Below are 25,518 nucleotides of genomic sequence, written 5' to 3' on the forward strand. Positions count from 1 at the left end.
AACGACGAATCGCATTGCTGATTTATCACATCACAGGACCTGGATATTATAATGTGGACCCAGAATAGACCCTGCACATATCAAGTTTGGTGTAGCCATAGCAACGCCCTTTATAAACAACAAGCCTGCCAATACAAGCAAGTGCTGATAGTGGGTTAGCTTCCTACCTTTCGTTTCTAACCGAGGGGGGTCATCAACACAATGTGAATTAGGAACTGGCTCCTTCACTCTAAAGATCTGGTTCACTCGTTCACTTCAAAGAGCCGGTTCAAAGACTCGGCTCGTTCGCGAACGTCACATCACTACAATGAAATGTTTATGTTCTTGGGCTTTAATTTAGAGTTCTCGACAAAGAAGCAGATATTTTCTAACGCAGACATTAAACGTTTGTACTGATGATTCAACCGGGAGAGTTTCATGTCGATACAACCTGTAGATGTGCTTCAACTCTGAGTCACCTGACATTGTCTGCAGGAAAATGGATAGAGATTGAACTTCCGGAACCAGGGATGCCCGATGAAGCAGTGGTGTAAAAGCCGGTGTTGAATGACATGACTTCTCCTCACTGTCCAATCACCAAATAGCTTTGAGTTTCTTGTTACTTCAGGAACTGTTGCCATGGAGCTCAGACTTCAACACTTCACACAAAGTTTTCACCCTGCATGCCTCACAGTGGACACACTCATCAGAGGATTTATCAGGCAGCTCATGGTAAGCATTTTAAGGTCAGTGGATGTGAAGGAATGCAGGTCCAGTCGGTGCCCCTCGGCTCTGTCACTATAGGACCGCAGTCCTGGCGCGATGGGACGGTCCGCTCCATCCGGCGGGCGGAGCGCCTGGTGCGCCAGACTCGGGCCGGGCGGTCCGGGACTTGCAGCCGGCCCCGGAGCTGCAGCGCCACCGCCGGTTTCACCCCAAAGCGCACAGACTGCACAGCGGAAACAACAGATGATAAGATCACAGGGGAGGAATGCGGAGAGAGTCGTGACTGCATCTGCAAAAATAAGATGTCGAGGCCCCAGACTACTGGAGCGATGGTGAGAAAACACAGTGGTGTAGATAGATAAGGCTGCATGACACTCACAAGGAACAATGTGCAGTACAAGTTAACACCTGCACTCTATTCATCATCACATAGATTAAAAACAACTGCACCAAAAACATCTGGCGTATGGACGATTTAGATTGTTTTTTGAGAATTAGGATGAGGTCAGATTATTTAAGAAGTATTAAATTGCACTAAAGTCTACTTAAGTACTGAGTATTATCAGCAAAATGTAATCAAAAGTATCAAAAGTAAAAGTATTCCTGATACAGAATGGCTCCATTCAAAGTGTTAGATGTAAATGGCTTATTCTAAAGCAGGCATGTCCAGAGTCCAGACAGCAGTCTGCGACTTGTCTTTTAAAGTGTGACCTACCACACAATGTTGGTTAATCTTGCAAGTTCACTTTGCATTTTTTCTTTTAACCTCATGATTGCAGTCCTATCATTTGTAGACATGCACCAAGTGGAACTAATGTGTTTATATAAACAGACAGTAAACAAGCAAACAAACCGGTTACCTGACAACAGACATTTCCTGCTTTGTAGCACACATGGCCCCTGTGATTACACATTAAAGAAAATATATTCTGTTCCATTTCTGCCAATATATCCCCCTAAAACTGACACACTGGATCTTTAATTAGAGCTATTAAACAAATGTAGGCTACAGTGTTTCCCCCTGAGATGTGGTGGAGTAGAAGTACACCCTAAAGTTGTATAAAATACTCAAGTGAAGTAACCTACTAGTACCTCAGATTGTACCTAAGCACAGTATTTGAGTAAATGTACTCGGTAACTTTCTATCACTGACTCAGACATGTAGAAATTGCATTCTAACTTTCTTCCGAAGTTCCCTAGTGGGTCCCAGAAGACGTCTGTGGCCCTGTTCCTGCCCACCAGCTTGCGTGAGCAGTGTGCCGGGGCCAGCGTTGCCGTGGCCGGTGACTACATGCGGAGGGTGCGGGAGGTGGAGGGCCAGCTGCGCAGGCAGGCCGGCAGGGTGACCCAGGAGGGCATCAAGCTGGAGAGGGAGAGGGGTCACCTGGAGAGGATGCTGCGCAGCCTCAGGACCAGTCTGACTGTCAACAGGAGGAGCTCAGAGGGGAGGACCAGGAGGCCATCCACTGCTGAGACTGTAGGTTTATTCTTGGCTCTTTGCTCTTCTCCACCCCACACTGTACTCTGTTCTTCATGGGATAAATATAGTCATATAACCAGATGATCCATGAGTGAAACACTGACTCATTTCTTGCTTCAGGGCTGCTGTTTTGTTTCGTTCTGACCTCTGACCTTCTTGTGGAGAAAAAACACCAAAAAGAGAGTTTCTATTCTACTCCACTTCTAAATTTGGACTTTTTTTTTTTTTTGAAGATTTTTTCTTGGACTTTTTGCCTTTGATGACAGGATGATCCAGGGCGTGCAGCATGCAGTGAGGGGGGCCACAAGCTGGAATAGAGCCTGTGGCCGCTGTGGAAAGGACGCTACCTTTGTACATGGGGTGCTTGCTCTACCCTCTGAGCTACTGTGCACCCCAGTTTGGATTTTTTTATGTTTATCTGAGGACTTAAAATGTTGCCATTTTTTTGTATATTTTCTATACAGCACCACAGGAAAGTTTAAGGGATTTCACCTGCAGGAACATGTACATCATGGTTCTCAACCTTTAAATTATGTTAAGATCCCATGCACCTTATCTTGTGCAGACACAGTATTGATATTATCAAACCATTTTTAAATCCTTTAAATCCTTATCCTTTTCTCTGCCACTGCAGCTAAATCCAGTACCAGACATGGTGTAAGTGATACACCAGACAGATTAATTTATTAAGTTCTGTATTGCGAACTTCATTTGTCAAAGAGAGGTGATGTGTTTGCTGACAGGTCTGCTCTGTTGCAGGAGAGAGACGGTGCTGATTACCTGTTGTTGTGCGAGAGAAGAGAGCTGGCACAGTTGAAACAGGATCTGGAGGAAGCGCTGAGAAACACACTGACCCAGCTGCAGGTGATTTACAGCGTTACTGTTCTGTCTTCATCGGTTGACTCATTTTCCTTTCAAGCCTCCTGCCCTCACTCTGTCACTGTCACTCTCCTTTCCACTTGCCCCCCCATGTGATTTACTGGCATGAGCGATGGAAGAAAAATAACACTGCCAAAGCTGTCATGCGCCAGTAACCTCCACCAGTTTCCAACTTTGGACAGAGATCAAATTATACAAATGCAAAGTGAAATCACTTCGTTATACTTCTGATGCATACTTGCCAAGACCTGTTATGATAATGTCATTAACTCTTACAATAAAGCCAAGAAAACTCTTTAACAAACTGCATAAGTCAAACAGCTGAAACGATCAAAGGAAATGAATTGGCAACTATCAATATATTAGCTGATTGTTTGAGTAAAACAAGATTGTAAATTTAACCTTCTTGGGTGTTGAACAAGAAGACATCCGAGGATGTTACCTTGGGGGTTTAGAGAAGTTGTGGTGGATGTAATCAGCAGATTAATCAGTCCTGTAAATAATACTTGGTTGCAGCCCTAATGTGTGCCTTCCACGTCTCTTCCAGGCTCTGGGTCAGAGCAGCAGACAGCTGCTGGACTGTGCCAGTGAGCGAGCTCGTGTCCTGGAGCTGCTGCCTCACAGCGGCTCTGCTGGAGGACACAGCAGCGCTGCTCAGACCCTCAGCAAAACAGACCCCGTCAGCCCCTTTACACCAGGTACAGTCCGGACAGGATGTAAAGCTCTATCAGTCTGTCATGGACCTAGCAGTAAAAGCACAACAAACATAGGTTTTAAGTTGAAAAAAAAGTGGGTTTATTTCCCCAAAAGATACATTTTACAAAGCAAATGACTAAAGATAACAGAACTGTTATAGGGCCCTTAAAAGACATCAACAAAACATAACTCTACTGACAAATAAGGCAAGCAAACCTAGACTTTAACTCAACGAAGGGGCAACATATATACTGGCTGATCAGACCACATTAAACACAAAGGGGAGAACTTACATAGACAATAACTCAGACTGACACAAAGAAACCCCTAATCCCCCCAATGATGTCTCAGCTCTTACTTTGGTCCTTGGGATGGCCTTCTGCATAAAACCAGGCTCCGCCCTCAGTCCCAACTCCAACCAGGAGGTGACTTCAGGTAACTCAAAGACAAAGAGAAATTAATTAATAACTTACAAAAGCAAATAGCAACATGACAAAAGCAACATGACAGAATGACAGACAATTTTAATCAAACAAACTGGTGCTGTCTGTAGTTTAAGTGACTGCAAATTAAAGGTAACTGAACATGTGGTAATGCTGTGGGTGAGTATGGGAATCATTCAACCTTTTGTGTGGCTGTGGGCACGGCCATCACACGGACCCTGCATGCGAACATGCTGTTCCAACAGGAAATGAAGCCCTTGAGGAGAAAAGACAAATTACAGAAAAGAGTATGTAGTATAGAAAAGCAGATGTTAGGCTACTGGAAAACTCTATAATTGGAAAAATAACCCAGACTTTATACCACAAATCTATTTAAGTAGATCCTTTTCAGATGTGCCGATTGGTCATAAACCAAATTATTGGACAACTTCACCTGATGATGGCATTAAATCTAAAGTCACAAGATCATCAGCGTTATTGTAATTCATCTTGAAGGGAACATGAATATCTGCAATGAATTTCATGGCAATCCATAGGAGTGTGGACCTAGAGTTACATCGTAAGCATGGCTAAAAACTGTGCCAGACTGTGGGCCTTCACTCCATTTAATAAAATTAATTCCTTACGTACTAAAAATATATTCAGTCCATTATTACCATTATTACATCTTAAAATAGACAGAGTAACTCCTGTATATGTACAGAGTTCAAATATGTGTACATCATTATCACATCATTTCTCTAACATACTACCACAAAGGCTACTAACCTACACTTCCCTTAATAATTTTCCTGCTCTCAGCTTGCTCAGCTGACCTTCCTGGTTTCAAATGACCCGCTGTGTACTCAGAGGTGAAATGTTATCGTAAATGGTAACAGGAGATGCAGTAAGGGTTACGTTAGGATGGTCCCCGCTTGTTAAAAACCTGCTGCTGTTGTCCACCAGATTTTGTTTAAATGAAACAATTTTATTTTCTTACATCACTGATTTGTCTTGTTGCAGAATGTAAACAGGTTTTAGAGTCGTCCAATTTGACCATCAATCAGTCACAGCTGCTGAGGGAGAACATCGTACAGATGCTAACCAGCGCCATCACCAGGCAGAAAACTATTCACTGCGCAGTCAATGATGGCCTGGTGAAGAAAATGGCAGAGACAGTCAGTCTGCAGGTAGACACAAATACAACTATGTGTTAAACAACATTGCATGCATTTCAGAAATACTCTGACATCACTTAGATATCAGAATAATAAAACACAGTTTTCATTTCATTCTGTCTTTTGCAGCAAAACCTGACTTTGATGTCTGCAGCCACCAGGCAGGCCATGTTTCGCAAGCAGAGGGAGATTAACTGTATTCGTCACAGCCACGACAGACTGCAGGTTAGTTTGTGTGTATGTCAAACAGGATCAGTGAGTTTATTTGAGGTTCAGAGACGATGTGCACAAGGTGATGTTCTCCCCGTCTTATCCTGTGTACAGGGTCCAGAGTACAGCGGTGACATACTGTCCAGAGAGAAACTCAACAGGCCTCTGGTGCAGGTTTATCACAGACACCCAGGGACACAGTTACCTGAGGCTGCTCATCTCATACAGGTGTTTACTGCTTCCACTATATCTATCCATGTATACATTCAAATGCACTCATTAATTATGGTGATGGAACTTTGGCCACCACGTCTTCTTCATACTTCATTAAAGGGTTCTGCATTGTAACTAATGGCTTTATTAATTCTTAAAAAATCAATTATGTAAATCAATAACACTACACCAGTGTTGGGGCTGAGTGATAAGTACAAAATCAAATATCACAATATTTTTGACCAAATACCTCAATATTGATATTGCAACAATATTGTAGTGTTGACTATTGATGCTTTCACAGAATGTAAACACAATGAGGTTTTTGATAAATAATCAATCAGTAACGTGGATAAAATGACTAAGTGGGTAAAGGTTAACAATAGAGCAGCTGGATGACATGCAGCAAAGGGCTGGAGGTCGGAATCGAGCCTGCGTCCGCTGTTGCAAGGATGTGGCTCTTGTACATGGGGCGCCTGCTCTACCAGGTGAGCTACTCGGCGCCCCTGGAGTTGTGTTCCTGGCCTGTTTTGGTCGCTACCAACTCCTCAAGGAAACATCTGACTCTGTGTTCACCAGCCAGTAGCTAACTGTGTCTGTCTGCTGTTTGGTGCAGAGCAGGTGGTGTTTAGTGAGTTAAAGGGATAGTGCACCCAAAAATGAAAATGCAGCCATTATCTACTCACCCATACGCCGAGGGAGGCTCAGGTGAAGTTTTAGAGTTCTCACATCCCTTGCGGAGATCCCAGGGGAGAGTGGGTAGCAACACAACAATATCTCCATACTGCTCGTCCATAGTGATCCAAGTGTCCTGAAGCCCCGACATAAAAAGTTGTTTGGAAAAACGTCATGTGAACTCTGATTTTAGCCTCACTGTAGCCTGTAGCTCTAACTGCCTCTCTGTGCACTGCGCTCATGTGTGTGCGCTTGCGCGAGACCAGCGAAAGCACGTGAACACACATGAAGGTGGTGCCCATGTCTCACGGTCTCGCACAAGCGCGCACACGTGAGCGCGGTGCACAGAGAGGCACCCGACTCTGACTTTTTTGCACTTTCTTATACGTTATTTTCAGGGATGGAATTACATTGGAGTTAGTTGAAAGCCTGGTGCATTTCCTTTTATTGATTTTAATAATAATTAGATACAGGATGCTAAGATGGTGCCTATTTATTCCAATGGAGTTGCTCGCCTGGCGCATATGCCAAAAACTTTTTCTAGCTTCTGGGTTTACGTCCACAGTATGCGGCCCACTGAATATGCACAGTACTGCTTCTCCCACTGGCCCCACCCACAAGCTCCAGCTTGGCTCATAGATTTTACATAGTGCTGACGTGATGGAGTTTTAAATCACGGAAGTGACGCTAGGTTGACCAGTGACACCTTTTTCTATCTTTTCATACAGCTTTTTGACCCAGTGGTAATAAATTATATTGATTAATGCAGCTTTAATATTTACATCTGCAGCCCAGTTTGTTTTTTACAACCTAGCAACCTACAAATTACAAATCTATACAGTTTTGATTAATTTATTTGTAATAAACTATAATTATTTATTAAGCTTTTAAAAAGCCATTAATTCCAACTTATAATTTGTAAATATTTCTTATTAGAAAGTGACATTTGAAATCTGCTAAATAAAGTGTAGACTGACAAACTTTTCTGTGAATAAAGGGGAAAAAAAATGTCAACTTGCACTCGCACTTCTGCAGACAAAAATCTGCACGACTGACCTGAACCAAACCAAAACTGAGTCTCTTAATACAGCATCAATATGTAGTAAAGCAGTGTTTCTCAAATGGGGATACAGGTCCCCCTAAGGGTATTTTGGAGTACTGCAAGGAGCACATGAGATTTTTAATAAAATGTTAATTTAAGAAATATCATGTCATGCATGATTCCTAAAATAATTATACATAATAAGTTATATAAAAATGTAAATGTTAGTTTGATAAACCACATTATATATTAAATATTTATTTTGTTAATGCAATCACTGTAAACTTTTAACTGCTGCAACTGCAATCACATCCGTCTGTTCACTGTTTTTCTACTAAAAATGTTTTGCAGTGGTCAGAGGGTTTATTGTTAATAGAAGTTTGAGAACCATTGTTACAAGAGGTTAAAGACTGAAGATAATAGCCTCATAAACATACACTGACCTGAATACTGGGAATAACAGCAAATACACACGGTGTGGCGTAAACTTTTTGTCTTCCATATAGTAGCATCTTTTCTGCTCATGTGTGACAGTAAAGACAAACACACCAGGATCTTGTCATATTCAAATATGCTGGCAGATGTTCACACCTTATATTAAAAAAAGCCTTCAGTGGTTTGTCTCAAACAAACCAAACCAGGTTAAATGTGTTTCCTGTGTGTCTCTCAGGGCAGCGCAGTGCTGAGGCGGTGTCTGATGTCCTCTGAGGGTGAGCTGGCGAGGCTGCAGCGCGCCTGTCTGCAGCTGCTGGATGACCAGCACTGCAAGAGGGCAGCAGCTCAGGTGGATGCAGCTGTCATCCGCATGAGGCGTCAGCAGGTCGACAAGCGAGCCATGCCCTCTGTCCTCCAGCAGGGGGCGTGCAGAGGCCAACTTCCCCTGTCTTGTGCTCAGTAGGACTCCAGCAAGCATGCAAGTAGACAGGGATGATAGCTTTAAGTGTGTTGCGAGAAAAAGGGAGTGGCCATGTATAAAATGTATCAGTTAAAGATTAATAAAATAGGATTAAAGCAACAGTTTGTGGTCAAAAGTATATGGAAACCCTTGGTCTCATAGTCTTGAGAACTTTTAGTCTTAGTTTGTCATGGTTTGGGTAAGGTCCATTTGTTAAATTAAAAAACATTTTTAATGCTACAGCAAAGCAATTTAAGCAAAGAGTGCTGCCAGCTTTGTAGCAACAGTTTTGGGAATGCCCTTTCCTGTTTCAGATACCCCCAGTGCACGAGGTCAAGTTCATTAAGAAATTCTAAGGATTTGTCTCAGATATGTTAAAGGTCCAGGTGTGTACGATTCAGGGATATCTACTGTCAGAAATGGTATATAATATTCATAACTATGTTTTTATTAGTTTATAATCACCTGAAAATAAGAACCATTGTGTTTTTGTTACTTTAGAATGAGCTGTTTATATCAACATAGTCTGACTCACCAGATGTAAACAACAACAAACAACCTCTGAGCTAACAACACGCTGAAACTGCTGTGTTTTGACTAAGATTTGGATCCTGCAGGAAGGCATGCCTGTTTTGTTCCTTCAGTAAATTGTTGTAAAGATATAAAACGATTAAAACAACTTGGGAACGCATCCCGGGAAAGCCCAGATTAAATCTTGCACTACTCTCGAGCTGGATCTGTTTTTTGACACAGCCAGTCGGGGTTGATTTGGCACATCTTTTAACTGTGGCAGCAGCATGCACCAGTGCCAATGACTTCACACACGTACTGATCCATTCCACTTCACAAGAGCACCACGAAAACCTCATACAGCCAGCAAATAGTCTGTGGTTTCAGCGGGTTTAGTGAGCTCATCCAGCCCTAAAGCATAGTCATGCTTCACCTCTAGGGCTCTTATCAAATGATGTTTGTCTTTTTTATCACTAAAACCTGAATCACACAGTGACATATGACTGTCAGTGTTTTTTGTGGTGTTCTCTTTTGCTGAGCCATTTTAAAGGGGAACCAATGTTTTTTTTCAACCTGGGCCCTATTTTCTGATCTACTTTTGTCTAAATGAGTGATAGGATGTTCAATATTTGACATTTCTCCAGTACGAAGCTAGGGCTGACCTGCCTGCAGCCCGTGAGCTTGCGCTATATTGAATAATAGGGCTCTCAGACAGCGTCAAACAACGTCAAAATACGTCCACTAAACACGTCACACAGATAGGCTCAGATTGTTAGTATAATTATCCGACAACATAACGGAAAGGAGAAATGAATGTCTGTGTTTACCTTTAGCTGGATTCGGACATGTTCCTCTGCCTGCTTCTGCTCCCTCTCTCTCCTCGTCCACTCTTCAATTTCAATGAGCTCTGCTCCATGTACGTCCGTGTTCAAATAAATACGGGTGGTCATCAAATTCACATGGCTCATCTAGATCCAGTTGTTCAAAATCGGGTAAAAATTCGGACGTTTGTTGTGGCAAGTCAAAATCTCACGTCTCGCGAGATTTGAGTTGTTGCAAGAAGTTACTGTTGGAGTGACCTTACAAACACCAGGAGTTACTCTGTTTGGAGTAGTCATGGCTGAATTTTTACCCGATTTTGACCAACTGGATCTGGATGAGCCATCTGAATTTGTTGACCGCCCGTATTTATTTGAACACGGAGTACGCAAACGTACACGGACACAGAATTCATTGAAATTCAGGAGCGGATGAGGGGAGAGAGGGAGCAGCAGCAGGCAGAGGAATGTCCGAATCCAGCTAAAGATAAACACAGACGTTCATTTCTCCTTTGTTATGTTGTCGGATAATTATACTAACAATCCGAGCCTATCTGTGTGAAAAAATGCACTTTTAGTGGACGTATTTTGACGTTGTTTGACGCTGTCTGAGTGCCCTATTATTTAATACAGCGCGCGCTCACGGGCTGCAGGTAGGTCAGCCCTAGCTTCGTACTGGAGAGATGTCAAATATTGGACATCCTATCACTCATTTAGACAAAAGTAGATCGGAAAATAGGGCCCAGGTTGAAAAAACATTAGTTCCCATTTTATGACAGTGCTCACCTACCCACGTAAACAAGTTCACTACCGACACTATTTTGCAAGGGCACGGTTGCTGCATCCTGGGCTTAGCACCACCCAAGATGGTTGTGATTGGTTTAAGGACTCACAAACAAGCCAGAGGGTTTTTTCTTTATGGTACAAAGATAAGCAATGATTCCAGACCTATCTCCACACTGCTGTGACTGCACAGTGGAGCTAAGAATGGACAAACCAAACAGTGGCTCTAGATGGGGCCATTCACATTTTCACATTGGCCACCATAGTTTTCCTACATACTTGGCACATTTAAACATCGCTTTTAATGTCATGTCTTTATGTCTTTTCTGTGACAGACAAAATTGTCTTGCTGCAGCACATCCTAGCCACCTGTTTTATTCGGTGTCCAAAAAAATGCCAAGATTTTATTTGCTGTACCCATTTCATCGTGGTCTAATTCAGTTATCTTTACTGCAATTAAACATGACCCTGATAGGAACAATGGCCTTCTGTACAGCTGAAAAACAGAAAAAAGAGATGTGAATATCTAATGTGGTTAACTTATCTAACAAGATTATCACATTTCTCAGTGAAAACCATTTATTTACTTATTAAATTAAAGTACTGGAATTCATTTCAAGATATAACTGCCTTTTTTTGGTGAGCCAAAACAGCTTTAAAGACCTGTGAATTTAACATCTTTTCTTGCACATATCTAGTCATGGGACTGCAGGTCACTTGACAGCCCTCCTACCAAACCTAACGTCTTTCATTAAGAAATAAGACATGATTTAATAAACCTGCCCTGTTTTATCATAGTAGACATCACATGTCTTGTCATTCTGTGAAAAAAAACAAAACATGACATACATGGACATTTATATATATGGACATTATAGATTTTAACCTAAACGAGAGTGTAGTTCCCTCACAAAGCCCCATTGATTCTCTTTCATCTGAATGGGGCTATTCTCAGCAGGACAGTGAGCCCAGGCAGTAATGTCAAGTCATGGCTGTCACCGGGAGGCTAACAGCGTAACTGAATTATAAGTACTGGGGTGTGGAGATTCCTGGAGCTAAGTGACGGAATATCAAGAGGAGCCAGAGGAGATTTTACCTTCAGATCTCTGCAGCTGAGGAAGCTGAGAAAGCCCAAATAACGCTGGCCAGAAACTGACTCATAAAGACGGAGACTTCAGCAGGTTTCTTGTGTTCAAGATGAAGACAGCTGGTTTGTTCCAGTGAATAACAAAGAAGAGACGACGATAAGAGTTGAAGAACTGAGCTGCAAGAATATATTCTCCCTGCAAGACAGAAAAAGTCAGTGATGTCGAAGTTGGTTTGTCCTCTGCTTCTCCTTTGTTTACTTCCAACTGTGGGTAAGTGAACTAAACACGAGTGTGTATTTGTTAGTGTGGATGAATGTACAAAACATGCCTGATATTGCTAACAGAAATACTTATTTGCAGCAATAACTAATAGTAAGGCTAAAACTAATGATTATTTTTATTATTGATTCGTCTACCAGTTATATTCAATAACTGATTAACTGTGTGGTGATAGAAAATAGTCATGATTGAGCATCACAGTTTCCCAGAGCCCAAGGTGACGTCTTTATACATCTTGTTTTGTCTGACTAACAGTCAAAAAATCGAAGATGTTCAACTTACTGTGATGTAAGACAAGAAAACCCAGCAAGTCCTCACATTTGAGAAGCTGGGACCAGCCCTTTTTGGGGTATTTTGGCCTGAAAACTCAAGCAATTAATGGATTATCAAACGAGTTGCCTCCGTATCAACAATGAAGGTTTCTGTTTGATACATTTCAGCTTATTCATTAATTCATTTTCTCTTTTCTTTCTTTTTAGCTATTTTTGAGCTATTTAAATTCAAAGCATCTGTCCCTCCCATCCTGTTTTGGGTCATAATCAAGATGTCACGGCAGCTCCTCTGCAAAATTAAACTCTTTAAAGCCATTTTTTGTGTTAACCTACATGCCTGTCCTTCAGTTCCCCTCTTCTGTTACACCTGTGTGTTCCCCGCCATCTCACCTCTGGACTGCATCAGATACCCTCTCAAGTGTCCACCCGGGCAGGTCTGTCTGTCCAGCAGAGCTGTGGGCCAGAGAGGTGAGGGTGCTTTAAGTCACTTAACAACATTTAAATATATCAAAACTGAGAAAAAGAACTGAGAACGGAAACAGGCGGGGAGAAGTGTGGTTTCTTTTCAGCGTGCCGTTGTGCGAGTCTCTCCCAAAATGATGTTTCTAACAAACTTGTGATTTTCAGGAGGCTTCCATGTGGTGTTGTACGAGAAGAGCTGCATCCTGCCCTCCTTTTGTGGAATCACCGGTGAAAAGCAGGCCATGGGACTCAACTTCACCTTCACCAATGACTGCTGCAACACACACCTGTGCAATGGAGCTGCAACACCTGCTACCTCCTGCTGGACTGGCACAATACTCACACTTCTTATTTCATATGCCCTTTGGTGAACAGAAAAATATGTGGAAGAGATCTAGTTAAACACAGATGAATTTGCCTTTTCTGCCATCTTAATGGACTGACATTGTACTCAGCGTTTTTTTAGTAACTGTGCACTAATCTGTGCTAAACCATAACCATATCTGTGAGATAGAAAAATAATATTTTTCTCTAATTTTTGCTTATGACATCTAAAGACCTGCCCTACTACTTGCAGAGCTGTTTCTGAAGCGGAGAGTGGAAGTGAGTGTAACATCTGTCACTTATGTTCCCATGATTTAGTATTTTTATACAAACTGTGACAAAATAAACTACCTCTACCCACTTTTCAGTCAAGTTAGTCTCAGAGGGCTCTACAGTGTTGTATGTAAATATGTACACAACAGGCCTCATGCAGGAAGCGATATCTGAACACATTTTCTCTTTTCTCTTTGTACCCATTGACTTCTGGGATTCACCAATATTTTCTTAATTTTGCTGTTCTGTGGTCGAGAGCACTCTTACCTAGACAAGAAAAAAAAACCATCTTGTTCTCCACAGTTCTCAATATGTTTGTCCAGCACAAGGAAACATAAGTTTTATATTTGAGGAACATTTAAAAAATGCACAAACATCACAAAATCAAATTTAGATTAAGTCTTACAATGATGATTAGATTATTAAACTGTGATTTCAGTTACTGTGCGTTCCTCTGCTGACCAGTGCTGGAATGTAACTAATTACATTTACTCAATACTGTACTTAAGTACAGTATTGAGCTTCCTCCCTCTACTTCACGACACTTCAGATGAAAATATTATACTTTTTACTCCAATACAATTATTTGATAACTTTAGTTACTTTAGATAATAAGATTTTTGCACTTAAACTATATGAAAATGTACAAGTGCAGCTAAAACAATTAGTCAGTTGATTAGAAAATTAATTGGCAACTACTCTGATAATCTTTCAAGTTATTTTTCATGCAAAAATATTCCATGGTTCCAGCTTCTCAAATATTAAAACTTGCGGCTTTTCCTTTTAATTATTTTGATTGATTAACTTGATTTAAAATCTTCTGCATTAAGTATTTTTAATACTTGAATACATTTTTCTGATTTTTACTGACTTTTACTTAAGTAACATTTTCAATGCAGGATTTTTTCAGGTAAGTTATTAGCACTTCTACGTAAGTACTTCTTCTAAGTAAAGCATGTAAATACCTCATCCACCACTGCTGCTAACAAACCATACAGCTTCGCAAATGTTATGCCATAGCTGGGTTTTCCATGGTACTGACACTCTGGAAAATCATGTTTAAGTTGTTTAAGTTTATCAATACCCTAATTTCCTACTGCTGAAGTTCTTCTTCGTCTTACAGCCTTTTTATTTGAGGCATCTCTCCAACTCTTGGGCATATGACACAGTATTTGCACATGGCACATCACAAACCGTTATGAAGTGTTTAGGGGCGTTACGTATGCTGAAAGGGTAACTCATGCTCAAGTGGCACACCTAGGAAAGAACAGATTTGGATGGTTAAGAACATTTGCTGCATCTACAGCTGACTTCTCTTAATAGAAAATTAAGAGAAAATATAAGAGAAATTTAAGAAAATGTTGCTGCATTGAGGCCCAATGTGTCATATTTACCTTCTTTCCTTAGACCCTCCACTACGAAAAGGAAACACACTCCACCAAAAGAGCGTGTAGCAGAATTCAATTTAAATATGGTTGGTGTAAATCAGTGATTTTACCAAATGAAATCAAACACAATTTTAGTGCTACACATGTGACCAAAGTTAAATAGTTTCACCTAAGACTGTGAACTATTACTGAGACCCTCAACATGGCCGCAGTGAAAGCTGTGCTTGGACTGAAGACCTCCACCAACTTGACCTGACCTCTGTACTATGAGCAGAGCTTCAATTAGCACAGGCAGTAATAAAAAGGTAAAGAACAGGCTAAGTTGTTACAGGTAAATGACACCAAGGCTGCAGCCATGGAGTCAACACTGGGGTGAGGGACCAAATCTGTCAGGGGGTCTAGAGTTCTGGGGTCCCCCAGTCCCCATCCCCAAAGAAAATGAACTCCCAAATTTGAAAAGTGATTTCCTACTACATGATTTTTCATAAGCAAGCACAGTTATACAGTGTACTAATGTGCAATAAATGAAAGCTACTACTGTCGACATAAAGTACACATGCAGCACAACATAAATGATTAACGATTTAACAATCCCATTACATTCTTGTTTTCCAAGAACTAGAGCTGGTAGCAGTATTTATATTGGCAATTTGTTAAGTTTATTTGGGATTATGATTACATTTGCTCATGAGCATTTTGGATGATTAACATATCAGTGCTGGTTAGAAAGAGATTGTTTTAAAAAGTACAAGTGAATGAACTGAAAGTAAACACACATTAAATTGTGAATTAATTAATGAATCAATTGCTCACCCACTGTATACAAACAGTAGTCCTTGTATTACAGATCATTTGAGAATTACTTGTACATGTACAACACCTGAGCAATACTTGTGCACACTGGCATGAAGAATGAAAGACATGTATTATTATATCCTCGTACTCATCTGATCCGTGTAAAATTGCAGCACAACACAAATGATCTTTGTTCATTATTTAAAAGGCACAGACAGTTCTTGCCTAAAAATGTGAACATTATGTTGTGTATTAGTAATTTTATTTATGTGTTGACAAAATTGTATAAGAAATATTTTTTTGGACCCAATGTTTTTATTTGATCAAGTAGAATGTATTGTTATATTTACTGTATCTTTTTTAAATAATCCAATTAATCAGAACAAAAATAAATGAATATGTGAATGATGACAACTACAAAATCAGACCTTGTGGTTCTAAATGTATCCCTTTTGAAAAGTGCGATGGGTTAAAATTAACTTCCTCCGGATTTACACAATAAAACATTAATTTTTAAAGTTTGTAAATGAATTGCAAAGTAATTTGATGATTGATTTAATCGGTCTGAGTCTTTTTTTGTTTGTTTGTTTTAAATAAAAACTCTCTGATTCCAGCTTCTTAAATGTGAATATTTTCTGGTTTATTTAGTTTTTATTTACTGTGACAACAAACTGACTTTTTTCTAGAAAGAGTGATCGTCGTATTTCACAATTTCCTGACATTTTATAGACCAAACAAGGAATCAATTAATCGATAAAACAATCAACAGATGAATCACAGTTTAAATGTTTTTTTAATAAAGACTGACACTATTTTTTCACATTTTTCACAGCGGGTATTTTGACTTTTCATCGCATATAATAACATTAATTACAGCGGTGCTCCTTTTAAATGTTCCGGTGAGCTCACCGGAAATTGGCTCCCCTAAATGGAGAGGAGCCATTAGTTCCACTTGTGCTTTTGAGAATTTTGTTTCCGTTTGCCAGCTCTTCGCGGCCAGGTGTTGTCAATTTGGCTCAAACTAAGGAGAACATTATCAGTGATAATACTCGTAAGTTAAGGTTGAATTTTGAAGTCTAAAACTTAAATTAAAACCTAAAACTACCGGGTATGGTTTACCTGTCACTGTTGTTCGTACTGCCGCTATTGTCCTCTGCTGATGGAGGACTGTCTGAGGCTTTAAACCAAACGACCCAGGTGATGAGAAAGGTTTCCCGGAGAGAAACACCGATTCTACGGCCGCCATACCTGCGCCTCCCCGTGTTTGTGGACTCGAGGCTGCCGCTGGTGGAGAAAGAGCATTTCTCTCCATCCAAAGGTACCGGACAGGAGCCTTTACCCGAGCCCATCCGGGAGATCCTGTTGCCGGTTCGGGCCAGCACCAGCCCGCCAAGCACTTCGGGTGTTTCCGTGAGGACTTCGTGCAGGCTCAACAAGATGCTCGTGCAGGTGCAGAGGGGCATGCTGGGCCCCGGTGAACCAGACTCTCACCTCAAACTGGGGACCTGCCAAACCAGTAGATCCACGAGGGACTACCTTTATTTTGAGTATGACCTTGGCCTGTGTGGAACCGAACGCACGGTGAGTTTTAACCATAGCCTGATATTTGCCGCCATGCTAACAGCGTGGCTCTTACTTGCTTTGCCCGGGGGCTTTTTTTTCAAAATGAGGGGCCAGTTAATAAACAAACATGTATAATATCTATCAGATAGAATGAATAAAGGAGGCAAACCCAGGTGTGCACAGGGGTGTTTCTAGGATTTGGGAACATTTGTGGCTTAGCTGGGACATTTGTTGGCGGTCCATGGGATTCTCCTCAGGCTTTTTTTTTTTTTTTTAATTTATAAACAAGCTCTATTTCGATGTTGTTTTTTGCACTCTTGCACCTTTTACATTCAAAGTACAAAAAAATTGTCTGTGTCAATGGAATAATTTTGATTGTGAATAAGAAAATGGTCGGTGGGCCACTAGGCACCATATGTGGCCCACTAAGGGTTGCAATCTTGGTCAATTGGTTGATTCACCACCTTGGTCCAAACTGCAGTATCCCCACATCTATGTGATGGATTGGCACCAGATTTGGTATGGGCGTTTATGGTTCCCGGAAGATGAATCCTACTGACTTTGATGATCCCCTGACCTTTCCTTCAGTGCCACCGGCAGGCCAAAATTTTTATGAAATATCCCAACATCTATGTGATGGATTGGCATCAAATTTGGTACAGATGTTCATGGTTCTGAGAGGATGAATCTCACTTACTTTGGTGATTCCCTGACTTTTACTTTAGAGCCATCATGATGCTAACATTACGGGTTTTGAGTGTCAACTAGAGCTGCAACAATTTCTCCATTAAACAATTAACTGATCATCAGGGAATTAATCAGCAACTATTTTGACAATCAACTAATCAGTTAAGTCATTTTGCAGGCAAAAATGCTAAAATATTCACAATTCCAGTTTCTCAAATGTGGGAAGTTGCATATGACAGTGTATGGAATTTAGTGGGTTGGCAAAACAAGACATGTAGTGATGTCACCCTGGGCTCAAAGATGTTTTGCTCTTTTTCTAATATTTTCTCGACCAAATAGTTAGGCAGTTTAGCAAGAAATTAAACAGAAAGTTGCAGCCCTAGTCTCAACAACTACTGGATGGATCTGCTTTTAATTTTGGTACACATTAATTTCCCCTGAGGATAAATTGTAATAACTTTGTTAAACCCTTGACTTTTCATCTACTACCATCAGGTCAAAGTTGAACTTTGTCCGATATTTGGTTTATGACCCTAAAACCAATGACACACTCAGCAGCCTCAGCTGTACTTTTCAATGTGGCACATGTTAGCATGCTAACAGGCTAATCTAAGATAATGAACATCTTAAACATCTGCATGTCAGCATTATCATTGTCAGCATGTTGGCATGCTGATGTTAGTATTTAGCTTAAAGCACCGCTGCGGAGTTGTTGTCACTCACTGCTCCGCCCAGCACTCACTGTATTTCCTCATCACCAGTGACACAGATGGAAGTCTGCGCCTCATTTATGGTCCACAGAACGAGGCTGCATGCCGACATTTTCAGAACAAAATAGAACAGGGTGCAGTGAGAGTCTCTCTCCATGGGATATTTAAAAATAGCAGCTTTGTGCATTTAGTCCTTCTCAGGCAACCTCAGGGGTTTAGTGTTGCTGGAGCCCACAGGAGTGACGCTCTGCAACGCTTTTCTTTTCTCCAAATGAGGATTAGAATAATTGCCATTCACATAACCCAGTCAAAATTAATATTTTCAAATGCTTGAAGATCCACTCATTACTAAAGTGTTTGTCATATAAAAACTAATGGAAAGATCAAAGTTGTCACAGTGAAATTTAAGGGGTGCTGATAGATTCACGTTGTCAGCTCTGTATTGAGTAAAATTACAAGTTCATGTTCCACCTTAAAAGTCGCCAGCAGTCGCCCCAGTGTTATTTAAATTATTTTCTTCCACTCCAGCTGCTGTGAGAGGCAGCAAAACATCCTTTCATTTTATAGTTACAGTTTACTAATGAAACTCTCCACAGTATGAACAGTGGTTACATGAGCCTCAAAACCAGACACAACTCAGCCCTGAGCAGAGTGACCGTCCTCTACTGACCAATCAGACTGCAGTGTTCACAGCTCCACCTTTTATACCAGATCTGTGTGCTAGGTACCCCAACAGAGGGGGGGCCAAAAATGAGGACGGTACAGAACAGCTCCATTGGTACCATCCACAACTTGTCACAGTGGAAACAGAAAAAAAGCTGAACCGAACTGTACCGTACTGCTCGGTGGAAACGGGACTTTTGTCTGACCTTACAGAGCTGCTAGCATTGCTGTTAACTCTTAGTCATGTTAAAGTAATATTAATCCTTTAGCTGATTGTTTTGTTGATTTGGTTTCAATTGTTTCCCTTTTTTTTTTTGCAGATAATTAATAACCAGGTGGCCTATTCAAACACGCTACAATACAACCCACCAAGGCTCCGAGGACCAATCAGGCGAGCTGTGCCCTTCACCCTGCCTGTTGCATGTTATTATAACAGGTGAGGCTGGAGCCAGACCAGAAAGCATTCTGTACTAACTTCTGTCAGCCTTACAACATAGAAACAGCTGTATTTACCTGAACAATGTGTTTAACTGTTCAGGTACCAGTACTCCTACAAAATTGGCTACACACCAAAGATGAGGATGCGCAAGATCTTCACAACAATGTGGAACAGTGCAAAGTTCATTCTGACTCCACGAAATGGTAAAACCTGCAAAAATGTATGTTTTTATCAGCTGATTTCTACGGACTCTCAAAGGTCTTGAAAAGCTTTAGAATTCTAGAATACATTCAGATGTTTCGGAAAGTGGATTGGTGGCCATAGCACTTTAATGGTCCCAAAAAGAAAAATATATTTTTATGATTGTTATTTAGATCTTTTCATCCTTAACAAAATAAAATATGGTTTTGCTTTTCTTTAGTAAATCCACTGAAACTAAACTTTCAGTAAACATGTCAATTCCAAAATGTGCTCTGTCAAACAGTAAAGAAACTCATTACGATATTAAATACAAATTTTGGGTGTAAAGCAATTCTCATCTGGCCTTTTAGACTTTTTAAAAATCGCTCAGTCCTTGCATTTGAATTTTGGAAACCTGAGGCCATATTCACAAACATTCTGAGAATTAAAGAATTTTTTGTGAGGAGTCCTAGCTTGGGGTGGTTTAGGAAAGTTCTTAGAGCAACTATGAGCAAAGAAAGGACAGAAATTTAATCTTAGTGAGGAGGTGTGGTTGACCCCTGTTGCAAGGTATGATGCATTCTTGTAACAGATGTGACTGGTTGTCACAGACACGCCCTTTTGTGATCCTGCAAGGTGAGGACACCCAGTGGAAATGAAATGAACTGCATCAAATTATGAGACTGAAGGTGTTGTCATTTTGCTGATGGAAGGTTGAGACAGACTCAAGTCATCACTGCTGCACTGTTGCATTTTTCCAGTTTCTCAAATATCGTAGTATTATGATCAAAACTTTTTTAATAGCGTTAGGTGGGCAATGTGAAATTAAACTCACATATTATCCCTGCATGATCTGATCTGTAGCATTTTATTTACTTACTGTCATCCAGAGTTCGGAGCATATTCCTCTGACCTGTTTCCACCATTTTCTCCTCTGCCAAAGAAACCCTTAAGCCTCTTGAAAGTCCTCCTCATTACTTCTAATAATTTTCACCTTAGGAGCTCTCCTAAGGTCTAAGATGGTCTTTGAATAATTTTTATCTTTACAAGGACCTAGTCTTAACTTTAAGGGGAATTCTAGGAAAACATTCGAAATTCTAAGAATTTTTGTAGAATTTCATCACAAGGAGCAACTCTTTGTACTAGGAAGCTTTGTGAATACGACACCTGGACTTCTTTTGAGTGTGTAAGTGAAGTCGAATGCTGCTGCTGTTCTCATTGTCTGACTGCTTCCTTCTGTCTTCAGCTCAATGGGAAAGGCTTTCCCCGTCAGATCAATACGTGCTCGGGAAACCCATGTACTTTGAGGCACAGGCTCCGGCCATGTCTCAGAATGAAAGACTCTACATCCACTTGTGTTATGTAACTCCTGAGAAGTCCCACACTTCCATGCCTCAGTTTCCAGTCGTGAAAAACTTTGGGTAATAAACACCTCACTCTCACACAAACTGAAGACCTTGAGATGTATTGTCACTTTATTTTATTTAAAAAGAAAAGACTGTGTATAAAAACAGCATCATTTATGGTCAGGTTTTCTCCCCCTCTGATAAAGGTGTATGGTTGAAAGCAGGGACGGTCGCTCCAGATTCATCCCATACAAAAACAATGCTGTGAGATTCTCTGTGGATGCCTTCTTGTTCAACGGATTGACAGGCCAGGTGAGCATAGATGCTAAAAGTTATTATAATTTTTTGCTACATATTGTCTGGTGTCTGTTTTGAATACAGTGCTCAAAGTCTGTTAAAGGTTTCACTGATGGGAAATGTTGTGATCTGATCTCCTGCAGCAGCTCTACATGCACTGCTCCATGTCTGTGGGGCGTTCTGTCCCCACACCGACAGCCAAGTCCTGCAACTACGACACAAAAACAAAAAGGTATGTTTTTTTTTCCATAAAGGTATTAAATGAGAAATAAGAAGTTCAAATGTGCTGTGCAGTTCTTGAAACTAAAGGGATCAACTCATCACTGTTTTTCTCAGATGGGTTGAGCTGTATGGACCAGCCTCAGTGTGCACCTGCTGTGACTCCAACTGTAGCTCCGCTGCATCCACAGGTGAGTCTTTGCTTCCTTAATTTTCCACAGCTGGATAAATTATATTCTGTCAGCATATTAAAAGAAATTGAAATATTAAACCAACAATGACTTGATTCCACTAAGGAGTGATGTCTGTGCAGTCACAGCCCGATGTAACTTATATTCTCTGTGCCATACAGCTCCATTTGCAGATGATTAAAACCATAACTGTGGCACTGGCTGACATGTTCCTTTACTACCCTGAACACATGCACTATGGTGTATTTTGACTCATCTCACCACACCACCATAAATATCCAGTAGTGCACCAGGAGGTGTATTTAGTCACAACTGTAAATGGTTCCCAAATGCTTCATTTACTTCTCCTGGAGTAGTGTTTGCTGAAAACTGTAGTGCTCACCTGTTTGAATGATTTATGTCTTGAGTAGGAGCAAATGGGCTCAGAGCTCAGTCACAGACGGGTTAGAGGAGTCAAAGTACTGAGGCACTGACCAACAGCCGAAATACATGAGACATGATGTAGGTGGAGTGAAGATTCTGTCTTTGTAGAGTGTGTGTGTGTGTGTGTGTGTGTACTGAGTTTTGCCAAGTAACAATGCAGCTGGTTATGCAGGGTTTGGGAGTATAGGCTATATGAAGTTGTACTGAATGAATGAACTGGATCGTTTTAACTACAGGGTGCATTGATTTGATTTATTTTCTTTATTTTAAACAAGGTATTTTTATTGGTAATTCAATAAAGATGCACAGAGTATTAATAAACACACGCAGAACCAGTGAGGACAGAAAAGACAACTCCAACCATCAACCCAGGAACAAACAGAGAAAGCCAAACCAGTCAAAGGAAATCCAATAGAGAAGGGAGAAAAGTAAATTAAAAAAAAAGAAATATAAATATACATATATAGAACTATATATAAAAAAGGCAAAAAAACATGACCACTTAATCAACCTGTGACATAAGTAGGGAGTATAGTGCAGTATAGCATGTTTCATTACAATTCTTCAGCTTCCATATTTGCCACAAAAGTTAAAAATGGTTGCCAGGTGTTGCGAAGAAGCGTGCAGTTGATCCTTTAATAAAGCAACAGATTTTCTCCAATTGCAAATGATACATAATGTCCTTGATTCAATGTCCATATGTCGGAGGATGAAGCATCACCTCCATTTACACAGAATGAGCCTTCTGGCCTGAAGTGGGCAGAAAGAGACAATGTCTGCGTGGGCTCTGCTTAAGTGAGCATCGAGAGGAGTTACTCCAAAAAGTTTGGTCTAGTAAATCCCAGAAATGAAATAGTTTTGGACATGACTACAACATGTGACACAAAGTGGCTGTCACACTTTGTTGTAAATGTAAACACACCCACAAGGTTTCTCTGCTGCTTCGCGTTGCCTCTGCTGCACTGAGGTATTCAATTTAATCATTTGTAAAACAGATCGGACTCATTTTTTTGTCAGTTCTGTGTAGTTGTTGCCTGTTGGTGGGCTGCAGGGCTCCTGGATTAAAGAAAAAAAGAAATAATGAACCAGCCGTGTAAGAATATCATTGAGCAGCGCCATGCCTGCATGGCTGCACACAGCTTCTATGATCTATTGGTTTTGGTCTTTTCATGGGATTTGGTGATGATACGAAAAATTTAGATAACCAGCCACATCCTTTAAAGGTGACATGGCTGTTTTGTAAGATGACTCTACCTTTATGTCATTATGTGGCTTTTTGTCCTCTTTTTGCCTCTTATTATGCTGCATGTCTCTATGTGTTCTCGTTTTCAAAAGCACCTATAACTCTTTATTTAAAGTATTTTTAAATGATTAGACAAAACATTAACACCATAGACAATATTGTTGGGGGGGTGGGGCACCATAATCATTAGTCCATGTGTTAAATGTCCTTTTCTTGTCCAGACATTCACAGTGAAGCTGCATTCTTTTGACCTCAGTGGAAAAGTTCTCTTTTCCATTATGAAAGTCTCCTTGATTATGTCCCTCTACTGTTTAAAGCTTGTACTCAGTTCTCTGGAATCGCTTTTTTTACTGTCAACAAACAGTATTTTACACAGATACATTACTCATTACATCCCTTACTGCGCTGAAATATAGGACCTTAACACCAGTAGATCTTTTTACCTTTTCACTTTTTTAATAAGCATTATCCAAATAAAAATGTTTACTGTTATAAGAGTTTAAATATAACTATGCCATTACAGGAACTCACCGTGAAATGAAAGGTGTTTTTTTTTTTTTCTTACAGCTACACGTAAGAAACAGGATTGATAATTATGCAGTTTTATTCCAAATCTTTTGTTTTTTTATGCATTTTGGAGACGGATGTCAAATGTCATATCTTTTAGTATGATTTGATTTCAGCTTCAAGTAAATTATATTATATTCTAATGTCAAAATTGTCAAAATTTAACATTTCCCAGCGACCAAAATAATCAGCAGCAGACCGTGGACAGTAGAGCCGAAGGTGAAAGCTGCCACAGCCCCGAGGAGGAAGACAGTCTCCACCACAACAAAAACAACCACAACAACAACAACAACAACAACTGCACCACCACCAGAGATGATCAGAGCGCTGACTGAACGGAGGACGACTTCAAAGCCTGAAGCGAAAGCCGTGACTCTAATGGGTAAGGTGGAGAACACAGTGGGGGAGTTGGAGTGGCCGTTTGGAGGCGAAGGAGTGGCGTGGGTTGAGGTGGAAGATGAGGAGAAGCAGGTGAAGGGCTCTGCAGTTGTAGAAGAGGAGGAGGAGGAAGTCCAGGTCGACGTGGTCACACAACCTCGTTTAATATTTGAAGATATTTTTGGTTTTGACAAATAAAGCTGACGTTTGAACAGTGACAAGTTCAGTCCGGGTGCCTCATTACGTGACTCCTAACGAGCACAAAGCAATAATCTACAGGTAGAATTACTTTTAATCTTTACTTCTTTCAACATGCATACTATCAGAAGAAGACATCAGAATCACACACATATTAAATGAAGCATCTTTTACACTGGCTGTTTGATGTAACACATCACATCTGGTGCGCCTATGCGGGACAGACGCCCCATACAGCAAGCACAAAACTCCAGTATACTGAGAAATACAGAGAGCTTTTCCAGGTGGTGTAAGGCTCAACCAGCATTCTGTGAACTTGTTTGGCAACAGCTTGACTGTGGCTCAGGGTTCCTGCAGATCCTTAAAAAGTCTTAAAGGCACTGAATTCATTAATCTAAAAATAAGACATTGATTGGTATCAAAATGTTTTAAATCAACCTTTCAAAAATCTTTTAAAATATGCTATAAAGAAGGATTTTATGAATCGGTACTCATGATGTTGCATTGTAAAATCTGAAATAATATGATGAATAATAACATCTTTTTTTTTTTTCTTTTTTTTAAAATATAATTTACAGAATGCCTCTCGCATTAATGTCACATAAATCAGGATAGCCGAATGAACAACACACATATTCTGTTTCCGGCTGGGATGCTCAGAGCAGAGGATCATCTGTGAGTGAGCTGTCACTGTACTGTGTAAGGGTGGGCGATCTGGCCCTAAAATAATATCACAATACTTCAGGTCTTTTTGTGATAACGATATTCTTGATGATATGACAAATTAGAAAAAATGTAATTATTTTTTTGTTATTTAAGAAAATAGAATTGCAAGAAAATAATGATAAACAGTTTGCCTTTAAATATCCAGAAAAAAATAAACAAAAAATACCTCATTTCTTCAGTGAGTTCACCTCAAGACAAGTTTTAGACAGGGTCAGAAAATGTACTATAAATACAACGGTGCTGTTACATCATTATTTTATTAGGCTGGAACTCAAACCACCCACTATGACCCCCTCAGCCC

General features: G+C 40.4%; 3 protein-coding genes across 3 annotated transcripts; all 3 read left to right on the forward strand.

The window, feature by feature from the left end:
- Positions 1 to 228: 228 nt before the first annotated feature.
- On the forward strand, positions 229 to 9,456 carry ccdc105 (coiled-coil domain containing 105). Its single transcript, XM_049583800.1, has 8 exons — positions 229 to 1,037; positions 1,898 to 2,182; positions 2,945 to 3,049; positions 3,612 to 3,762; positions 5,206 to 5,372; positions 5,490 to 5,585; positions 5,685 to 5,798; positions 8,171 to 9,456. The coding sequence occupies exons 1-8, from the start codon at positions 663 to 665 to the stop codon at positions 8,396 to 8,398; spliced, it is 1,521 nt and encodes a 506-aa protein (XP_049439757.1). The 5' UTR covers positions 229 to 662; the 3' UTR covers positions 8,399 to 9,456.
- A 1,026-nt stretch (positions 9,457 to 10,482) lies between these two features.
- On the forward strand, positions 10,483 to 13,890 carry lypc (ly6 domain containing, pigment cell). Its single transcript, XM_049583823.1, has 3 exons — positions 10,483 to 11,864; positions 12,494 to 12,613; positions 12,773 to 13,890. Exons 1-3 carry the CDS (start codon positions 11,813 to 11,815, stop codon positions 12,976 to 12,978), a joined length of 378 nt encoding a protein of 125 aa, XP_049439780.1. The 5' UTR covers positions 10,483 to 11,812; the 3' UTR covers positions 12,979 to 13,890.
- Positions 13,891 to 16,359: 2,469 nt separating this feature from the next.
- Positions 16,360 to 24,491, forward strand: zp3d.2 (zona pellucida glycoprotein 3d tandem duplicate 2). The gene is made up of 8 exons (XM_049583867.1): positions 16,360 to 16,968; positions 19,331 to 19,446; positions 19,549 to 19,652; positions 20,876 to 21,050; positions 21,182 to 21,287; positions 21,416 to 21,504; positions 21,609 to 21,682; positions 24,091 to 24,491. Exons 1-8 carry the CDS (start codon positions 16,498 to 16,500, stop codon positions 24,489 to 24,491), a joined length of 1,536 nt encoding a protein of 511 aa, XP_049439824.1. The 5' UTR covers positions 16,360 to 16,497.
- The last annotated feature ends 1,027 nt before the right edge of the window (positions 24,492 to 25,518 follow it).

This window comes from Epinephelus fuscoguttatus, linkage group LG8 (assembly GCF_011397635.1).
Source record: "Epinephelus fuscoguttatus linkage group LG8, E.fuscoguttatus.final_Chr_v1".
NCBI classification, from domain to species: Eukaryota; Metazoa; Chordata; class Actinopteri; order Perciformes; family Serranidae; genus Epinephelus; species Epinephelus fuscoguttatus.